At 36.8% G+C, this 9806-nt stretch overlaps 1 protein-coding gene across 1 annotated transcript; it reads left to right on the forward strand.

Annotated features, from left to right (window-relative positions):
- The first annotated feature begins 5398 nt into the window (after nt 1-5398).
- LOC132544252 (beta-3 adrenergic receptor-like) lies at nt 5399-8981 on the forward strand. The gene is made up of 2 exons (XM_060207825.1): nt 5399-5844; nt 8222-8981. The coding sequence occupies exons 1-2, from the start codon at nt 5399-5401 to the stop codon at nt 8979-8981; spliced, it is 1206 nt and encodes a 401-aa protein (XP_060063808.1).
- The last annotated feature ends 825 nt before the right edge of the window (nt 8982-9806 follow it).

Genomic DNA, 9806 nt, shown 5'->3' on the forward strand with positions numbered 1-9806 from the left:
AAACAACAAGAAAATACCAAAATGTCAACATAATCACAATTCAGACTCAAATTCACCAAAACCAGGGCAAAACAAACTTCCTTAAAAGTTAAAGGAAAGCAAGATCAGGTGTAACGGAAAAGTAAGCGTCTTCTGCTTCATTGACGACACTCGCCATGTAAATCTGGGTTAATCCAAGAAAGATATGTCGGGTTCTAAAATGACAAGGCACACAACAACGGAACCAGCAGGTAAACTAACGAGCACCAAACACACCCAGCTGAACACAGAACAAAGAAACAAAATATTTCTCAACGAGATCACCAAGATGGTCCTAAACTTTCCCTTAACCCTTATCAACCTGCATCCACGTGAAACCTGTGAAATTCGTAGGCTTACCCCACAAAGTACCTTATTTCGTATAAACATGAATATGCTTCTTCTACATTGTTTCTGCCTTCTGTATATATCCACAATACATAGATATCTAACATCAAACTTTGAAGACTAGTAGAGGACTGAGGGTGATCAGTAGCGAAGAGCCCTATAATTCTGTTTTTGTGTACCTTTTACAATCCTGCTATACACGTACGAGCTTAGTTCAGAATGGAAGAGCAAGTAGTAAACCATCGATCAAATGATTCGTACGAAAACATGTAAAACAAAGGTAGGTACCATACAGTCCTTGGCATAGCAGCAATACATAAATTATGATATTGATAAAGCTTTGGGGCGGTATTGAAGCAGCTAGACTGAATCTGGAGCGCATGAGAGGAAGGCAAAGTGGGATGGGTGAAGAGGGTCTATATTTCATTTACATTTTCGGCGATCTGCTTATAATCTCAAATTCCCTTCAGCCAATGATTTAATAGTTAAGTGATATCACAATATATTTACCATCCTCTAGTCGCGAGTAACAATCATGCTTTCCAAATTGCAGTGTTGACATGTCACGGTTGATTCGATATTTTAGCATCACTGACTAGTCCTGGAAGAAAGAGACAGCTCTAGGATGCAGTTAAATTCGTTGTTTGGCTCTACTGTATCTTAGCATCACTGACTAGTCCTAGAAGAAAGGAATAGCTCTAGGATGCAGTTAAATTCGTTGTTTGGCTCTATGTATCTTAGCATCACTGACAAGTCCTAGAAGGATGAAACAGTTTAATTTTTTAGCTCTACTGTATCTAACTTTAGATAACAAAAAGCCTATCAACTTGCGTGTCTTTTGTTAATCTTTGACATCTTACCAGTATTACGATTTTCGTGCATAAAGTCGACAGCTGACAGACATGAGTTTGAAGTAAATTTTGGGAAACTTCAATGGTCTTTAAATTGATCGATTTGGGAAATGTTCTACTTCCTTGTGCAATATGAAGATGTAAATATTGGTTTGTAAACCTTGTCGTGTCGCTGCTGTCAACTTTATTTGAGAAAGTTACATTACTTACGGTCTGTATAGTGATCTCATTGACGAATATTTTATTTCTTTGTACGATATGAAGCTGGACGTGTTTGATGCTCGTTAGTTTACCTGATGGTTCCGTTGTATGATATGAAGTTGGACGTGTTTGATGCTCGTTAGTTTACCTGATGGTTCCGTTGTATGATATGAAGCTGGGCATGTTTAATGCTCGTTAGTTTACCTGTTGGTTCCGTTGTATGATAGGAAGCTGGACGTGTTTGATGCTCGTTAGTTTTCCTGTTGGTTCTGTTGTATGATATGAAGCTAGACGTGTTTGATGCTCGTTAGTTTACCTGTTGGTTCCGTTGTATGATAGGAAGCTGGACGTGTTTGATGCTCGTTAGTTTACCTGATGGTTCTGTTGTATGATATGAAGCTGGACATGTTTGATGCTCGTTAGTTTACCTGAAGGTTCCGTTGTATGTTATGAAGCTGGACATGTTTGATGCCCGTTAGTTTGCCTGTTGGTTCCGTTGTATGATATGAAGCTGGACGTGTTTGATGCTCGTTAGTTTGCCTGATGGTTCCGTTGTACGATATGAAGCTGGGCATGTTTGATGCTCGTTAGTTTGCCTGATGGTTCCGTTGTATGATAGGAAGTTGGGCATGTTTGATGCTCGTTAGTTTACCTGTTGGTTCTGTTGTATGATATGAAGCTGGACGTGTTTGATGCTCGTTAGTTTACCTGTTGGTTCTGTTGTATGATATGAAGCTGGACGTGTTTGATGCTCGTTAGTTTACCTGATGGTTCCGTTGTACGATATGAAGCTGGGCATGTTTGATGCTCGTTAGTTTACCTGATGGTTCTGTTGTATGATATGAAGCTGGACGTGTTTGATGCTCGTTAGTTTACCTGTTGGTTCTGTTGTATGATATGAAGCTGGACGTGTTTGATGCTCGTTAGTTTACCTGATGGTTCCGTTGTATGATATGAAGCTGGGCATGTTTGATGCTCGTTAGTTTACCTGATTGTTCTGTTGTATGATATGAAGCTGGGCATGTTTGATGCTCGTTAGTTTACCTGATTGTTCTGTTGTATGATAGGAAGCTGGACGTGTTTGATGCTCGTTAGTTTTCCTGTTGGTTCCGTTGTACGATATGAAGGTAGACGTGTTTGATGCTCGTTAGTTTACCTGATGGTTCCGTTGTACGATATGAAGCTGGGCATGTTTGATGCTCGTTAGTTTACCTGATTGTTCTGTTGTATGATATGAAGCTGGGCATGTTTGATGCTCGTTAGTTTACCTGAATGTTGTATGATAGGAAGCTGGACGTGTTTGATGCTCGTTAGTTTTCCTGTTGGTTCCGTTGTACGATATGAAGGTAGACGTGTTTGATGCTCGTTAGTTTGCCTGATAGTTCCGTTGTATGATATGAAGCTGGACATGTTTGATACTCATTAGTTTGCTTGTTGGTTCTGTTGTATGATATGAAGCTAGACGTGTTTGATGCTCGTTAGTTTACCTGTTGGTTCCGTTGTATGATAGGAAGCTGGACGTGTTTGATGCTCGTTAGTTTACCTGATGGTTCTGTTGTATGATATGAAGCTGGACATGTTTGATGCTCGTTAGTTTACCTGAAGGTTCCGTTGTATGTTATGAAGCTGGACATGTTTGATGCCCGTTAGTTTGCCTGTTGGTTCCGTTGTATGATATGAAGCTGGACGTGTTTGATGCTCGTTAGTTTGCCTGATGGTTCCGTTGTACGATATGAAGCTGGGCATGTTTGATGCTCGTTAGTTTGCCTGATGGTTCCGTTGTATGATAGGAAGTTGGGCATGTTTGATGCTCGTTAGTTTGCCTGATGGTTCCGTTGTATGATAGGAAGCTGGACATGTTTGACGCTCGTTAGTTTGCCTGATGGTTCCGTTGTACGATATGAAGCTGGGCATGTTTGATACTCGTTGGTTTGCCTGATGGTTCCGTTGTACGATATGAAGCTGGACATGTTTGATGCTCGTTAGTTTACCTGATGGTTCCGTTGTGTGATATGAAGCTGGACGTGTTTGATGCTCGTTAGTTTACCTGATGGTTCCGTTGTACGATATGAAGGTAGACGTGTTTGATGCACGTTAGTTTACCTGATGGTTCTGTTGTACGATATGAATGTAGACATGTTTGATGCTCGTTAGTTTACCTGATGGTTCTGTTGTATGATATGAAGCTGGACGTGTTTGATGCTCGTTAGTTTACCTGATGGTTCTGTTGTACGATATGAAGCTGGACGTGTTTGATGCTCGTTAGTTTACCTGATGGTTCCGTTGTATGATATGAAGCTGGATGTGTTTGATGCTCGTTAGTTTACCTGATGGTTCCGTTGTATGATATGAAACTGGACGTGTTTGATGCTCGTTAGTTTACCTGATGGTTTCTGTTGTTTTATACCTTGTTCTCTTTGGAAAATGTGACCTTTCTTTACATGTATTGACCTTTTCCATGGGTCTCCTTGCAGATCTTTCTTTTGTTAATATTTTGCCCTTGTTTAATTAAATTTGAATTTGGATTATAATTATGTTGACATGTTGGTATTTTCTTACGGTTTTTCGTTTATGTGAGATAATTCTGGTTTTAATCTAATCTTGAATGGAATGTTGATCCAGCAGTTTTTTTAAACTGCCTTGCATATTGCAATTGGAAAATCGCAACAGCAAGCAAATGAATAGGCCTAATTCCTTGTGTTTGTATGTCTGTTATCAATTATAAATATCACAGCCGCTGCAGTGAAAATTAAAAGTACAAATGTATACATATTGAAACGAGTAAAACATATTTTTTTTTAATTTTATCTAAATGAGAAGAAATTAATACGGAAAGATTATGATATTTTTCTCTTTAATTTACATAGAGAATGTTAGATACGTAAATGTTTATATAAAATTATTACACAACAGGCATTAGTGTATACTTAGTAATCGTACTTGAATTGACCAAGTTCACATAACGGGTGTCGTCGATGAAGCAGAGACAGCATACTCTCCCGGAACACTTGGTCTTAATCTCCTTATTCTTTTTCATGAGTCTTCGTGTCAATCTTTCTTTTGTTAATATTTAATGAGTTTGAATAATGATTATGTTGACATGTTGATGTCGTCGATGAAGCAGAAGACGCTCATTCTCCCAGAACACCTACTTACTGTACTTTTGTAAGTGTCTCATAGGTTAATTTTGCCTTCGTTTATGTATTTAAATTTCGGGGTTTTGTTGATATGTCGATATTTATTGATGTTCATGTCGGACACTTATGTAAATGGCGACGAGGCAATTTTGTCGGATCATTAGCCCGTTTTATAGTTACCCTTATTACCATCAAGTCAGATTACATTCTATCCAATGTCGGGTTCATTGAACTTGTTGTAACAGTCGTGATGGAGGTCGCTAATACGTGATTATAAGCCAATGTTGATAGCTTTAATTTAAAAGTGTATTTACTAAGACAATTAAAGTTGAATATCATGTGCTAATAAAAGACAAAAAGATACAAGTGCAATAATAGTTATGTTAAACTTTTACCTGTCTTTAGCTATTGAGCGTCATATTTTTTCTCTAGCTAAGAAGCACGAGTAATATGAAAATTGCATATTGGTCTGTGGTATTGTAGTTTGACTAAAAGTCCACTTAATCATCGTCCAATCAAACCGCCAAACTAGTTGATGTTAGAACCGTTGGTTACCATGTTTTAGGTCCTACGTCTGCTCGTTACGTGATCATTGAATCGCGAACTTGTTAATATCTCTTCAATCATTGGCGGTATACTGGTATGTTGGGTCAATAGAATTACTTACAGATCAGTATATCACACCCTCATCAGCCACCGTCCCTTCAGACCGTTGAACTCATTATAAGACTACCCGACACAACGTACATACGGCATTTGATTTTAATCATTAGCTTAGCAAACAGACTGACCAGTGACGTGTCATTTGATCTCTTGTACACCTGTCTTCTGCTAATCACGACAATGTATAACTTGAACGTCAGCTCTATAAATACCACAACTACTGATGCCGTTTCCTCTGTGACATGGAGAAAAATCGTAATTGGCATAGTTCTCTATGGAATTGTGCTCTTGACAATATGTGGAAATAGCTTAGTGTTAGTAGCAGTGGCAAAAACAAAACGTTTACAAACTGTTTTTAATTTCTATGTGATCAACCTAGCCATCACTGATATATCCGTAGCTGTATGTGCCATGAGTTTCTATACCACAAACACTGTACTGGGCTACTGGCCTTTCGGCTCGTTCCTGTGTGGCGTCTGGATTTTCTTTGACTATGGGATGACATTTGCCTCAGTATTCACCCTAATAGTGATATCTATTGACAGATTTTGGTCAGTAACGTGGAGTGTGCATTACCGCGCACATCACAACAAGCGCAAATGTATTCGCCTTATCATAGCTGTCTGGTAAGTTAGTACAAAAAATGCACTCAGTAATTTAAGTTCGTTCGTCAATATTTGATGCGATACATATAATTCATTTATGTATGGTTTTCTTATCTTTTCTGTTTTTCTTTTGTCTGACAAAACAATATTTTTTTGGGTACATGGCAAATTTAACTTAATGGGTCTTTTTAGAGTGATACCTCAGTTACTTATTGTGTCGTGTTTATTTAGACTTCAAAAATTCATATCATTAGCTTCACTTGCGAGTCATAGGAGAGCAAAATTCATTTTTGCCACTGCTGTATCTAATTCTAAGTATGTACTGAAAGTTGCTATTCACATGGGTGGCTTTCTTATTGTTTTGGAAAAAACGTAAATCGGATCACCGGTAAACCGTTTTCGGAACTGATAGCTTTCAAAATAATTGTGACGATTGTACAGAACAGGGTGTTTGTTCTAATGTCTGTGCTTAATGTGGCTGTTGTAATAATAATATTTCTACTTAATGACACATGGATTTAGACTCTTACATGGGTCAAGCATGTATAGAATGTGAATTATATAAACTGTTCATTGTGTTTTTTTCCCATTTAAACTGACCCTGTTTTCTGTCTCTCTTCCTCCTGTCCTCAACCCCTCCTCCTTTTTTGTGTACAAAATTCTGTCTTTAAATAACTCTAATTGCTGATAAGGCATTAAACAATATAAAACCAAAATGTAAATAGACATTTTTTTTTGACGCCTTGGATGTACTCTTTCTTTCCCCATACGCTTTTTTTGTATATCTCATCATTATAACACAATTAGTAGACCATTAAAGAATCCTCCTTTTTATTACGCAGATTATGATAATTCTGGTGACGCGTTGACAGGTGTCAACGTCATTCCACTCCCTGTTGATAGACGTGTGTTGATATTATCCAAATAAAACATGTTAATATATTTTCTCCTTTTTTGTTTTGGTATTGCCGATATGAAAACTTATTAATTAAATTGCAATTTTATGTTCAAACATCCCGCATTATTATCCAACAAATACTGTTTACATGTCAATACGTTTGACTGATCGAGATATCAGCTGAAACCACTCACAGAACAAAACCAACAACATTTGCATATTACGTGGACTTTATGTACACGTTTATTGTATGGCATTGATACATATTGGTAGAAGACGCAGGTGAAATAAGGTCAGTTTGATTTTCGAGGAAATCATTTTTAGCTTTGTATGAATTTTATTTGTATTTCTACTTATGTACGACTTCGATTTATTAATTAACGCACCCTCTTGTGTAGCTGTAACGTAACGACTCCTATTATACTGGAGTATACGCACTATTTGTTTATGTTGACAATGCTGAATGTCATTGGAAAGACAAAATTAAAATTACAGATCATTCATGCAAATGTATAATGATATATTGGATTTTTTATCATCTATGATGCATTAATATATTCAACATGGCAAGTCGTGTTACAATAACTAATTGTGTTGTGGCAAGGTGAGTTTGTTTTACGATTACATGGAAGTTAATAGACTGCGCCCCCTATCGCCATTTTTTTCTTTAAAGCTTTGTATTTGGTTTCCATTTAATATCGCTTTGGATATTAATGTGAGTGTCTATTAGTGACATGAAACCAAATACGTGAATATACTTTTTTCAAATAGGCAACAACACACCAGAACATGTTGTCTGTTTTTGTTGACTTATTTTTTGAGCGAAGGATGGCCCACACTATCAATATAAAATATATTGTTATTCTGTCAAAGATACAGTATCTATCGGGGTTCTTATTCATTGTTATTTGTTTTAAATTGAAACAATTTATTGATTTTGGATTAAACTGGAAAATTGTAGACTGAAGTCCAATTTTCAGATACTATATAATTTAGAAAAAGAATATTTAGTGTACGCCGTTCTAGCTTTGCAAATAACCTTTAAATATAATTTAGTAGATCAAAGTTGAATGCCAATGGTTGAAATATAAGAAAATTCGGGAACCAGTAAATTTGTCATATACTGATAATGATAATATTGCACAAGAACCGGAAGCGAGCGTGTTGCTTCAGTCAAAAATAAGCCATCTAACACTGTATATGGCAGCTGATTCAGAATATATGATTACATACCCTAATCCTTAAACAGTTGTATACTTTGATAGTGTACACCTTTGTTTTGATAGTTTTTAACTGTCGTGCATTTAAGATATGCGGCACTTAGTAGGTTGTAGCAGAGACCTTTTGAAATATTGAAGCATATCTCACGAATCACTTCTAATTGTCCTACAAGTAACAACCAGTTAGGTTATTTTAGTTCGGTGGCGAAATTTCAATATTTCTGTCATAGGTCCTCTGAAAGCAAAGTCGCCATTGCCTTAACTTCTTTTATACTTACAGGGTGTTCATGATAGTGTTGTGGCTACCACCTTGTGTACTGGATAGAGTGAATAACGCCGTTCCAGGAGAGTGCATATGGGAACCATCTCATAACAAAGAGTTTGTAATTGTCATAGCAACCATTGGACACCACGGCTCTTTTGTAATACTTCTTGTCTGTTACATTCGCGTTTTTTACGTTTTGAGACAAAGAAAAAGTTTCAATTCTGTTGGGCCGAGTGAGAGGTCTCCGGATCAACCCAGCACATCTAGGGTAGTGAATGGAATGTCTGGAAAGAACGACGAAAGTCAGTCCAAAGATTCCATTGAGGAAAGCGCTGCCGTAAAAGTCATCAATGAAAGCGAAGTAAAGAAATCACCAATAAATCTGTCCCCTCCAAATCGAAATGGGATTCACCTTGACCCGATCTCTATTATAACGATTCCATCGACAAGTCAATGGAAACCCGAGGCATCTGTTGTCACCAATGAAGATGCAAAAAAACAGCGGCAGGACTTGAAACGAGAGAGAAGGAACGATCGACACGAGAGGCGAGTGTTTATCACGTTAACTTACATTTTGATAGGATATATCATCTGCTGGCTCCCCTTCCACATCGTCTTTGACGTTAGTGCTATTGCACCAGAAAAAGTGCCAGAGATGGTGTTTGTCGTAACGTTTTGGATGTCGTACTGTAACTCAACAATAAACCCATTTCTGTATAACTTCAGCAGCACCGACTTCAGGAATGCATTCCGGGAATTATTATGTAGAAAATAAACCGACAAGAAACAGTTATGTTACGTGAATCTTCGTTCAGTACTGTGTTATTGTAAATTTAGCAAAATGATTTCTAAAAATGCATACATTAAGTTTGTACTTTAACACAATGCTTTCCGTTCATCTCATCGATTTGAAATTTGTAAAGATAATCAGCTTTAGACAGAATTTGAATATAAGAGTTTACGCGAGCCAGCCAGTCTTCGATCCTTTGATTAGCATCTTTAAAAAGGACGAGTTCATCAAAATTACCGATTTTTGATTTCCTGCTCGAACGTGCCGTAGTAAACACTCTTTGATTCATATTCTGTTACGATTGGTGTGCCTGTGAGATAAGTGTTATCACCTGTAATAATACTTTATTATTTCAGCGTGTCATAATGTATTTGTTTAGTAGTAAACTCAATTATATGTTTTATTATCAGTTATAATTTGGATAGTTATATAAGATTATCTCTCTGTATTACCATTAATTAATATCGCGTTAAAAAGCCCTTGATAACATGACAAAACGAGAGAAAAAACAATGGGATAAAAAAAATACTCGATATCCGAAATGCCGATATAAGAATAGATTAACTATTCATACACATATTAATTTAGAAAGTATTTGATTTTTTTTTCAAACATTCCAAATTGATTATAACAGATTTAAAGATATATATATATTAAGGTAAATGCACCTTAAAATCTATCATTTAATACTTTTATTTTAGTTTTATTCAAGTTTATTTACAAAGATGAAGACATATAAAGCAATACAAGCGTGGATTTTCATTTTCAGCACTCGCCTTATAAATTCCGCACTTTTGTCCCTAGAACCAC

Source organism: Ylistrum balloti, unplaced genomic scaffold, assembly GCF_031769215.1.
Source record: "Ylistrum balloti isolate Yb309-2 unplaced genomic scaffold, AGI_CSIRO_Ybal_v1 Utg369788, whole genome shotgun sequence".
In the NCBI taxonomy this organism is placed as follows: domain Eukaryota; kingdom Metazoa; phylum Mollusca; class Bivalvia; order Pectinida; family Pectinidae; genus Ylistrum; species Ylistrum balloti.